At 69.7% G+C, this 254-nt stretch overlaps 1 protein-coding gene across 1 annotated transcript in view; it reads right to left on the reverse strand.

Annotated features, from left to right (window-relative positions):
* TMEM8A (transmembrane protein 8A) overlaps positions 1-66 on the reverse strand; it is a 13,559-nt gene extending 13,493 nt beyond the window's left edge. The window contains exon 1 of the mRNA XM_010152405.1: positions 15-66. Coding sequence (XP_010150707.1) covers positions 15-66 — 52 coding nt within the window. The remainder of the gene's footprint in view (positions 1-14) is intronic.
* Positions 67-254: the final 188 nt, after the last annotated feature.

Below are 254 nucleotides of genomic sequence, written 5' to 3' on the forward strand. Positions count from 1 at the left end.
AGAGCAGGCCTCACCTGCCCAGCCCTTCCCAGCACCCCCTGGCTGCCCCTGCGGAGGAGGGGGCATGGTCCCCGGGGACCCCCAGCATCACCTTGAAGAGCATCCCACCGCCTCGTCGAAGCCCCCGCTCCCGCCCGGCTGCCCTGATGATGCACTCCAGGACCGTAACCCGAAAACAAAGAAAACCGAGCACAACGGCTGAAGCCCCCGCGGGCCCGGGCCTGAGCTGGCTGCTCCGTAGTGCCCGGCACGGG

The sequence above is a fragment of the Eurypyga helias genome, unplaced genomic scaffold (genome assembly GCF_000690775.1).
Source record: "Eurypyga helias isolate BGI_N326 unplaced genomic scaffold, ASM69077v1 scaffold27705, whole genome shotgun sequence".
NCBI lineage: Eukaryota > Metazoa > Chordata > Aves > Eurypygiformes > Eurypygidae > Eurypyga > Eurypyga helias.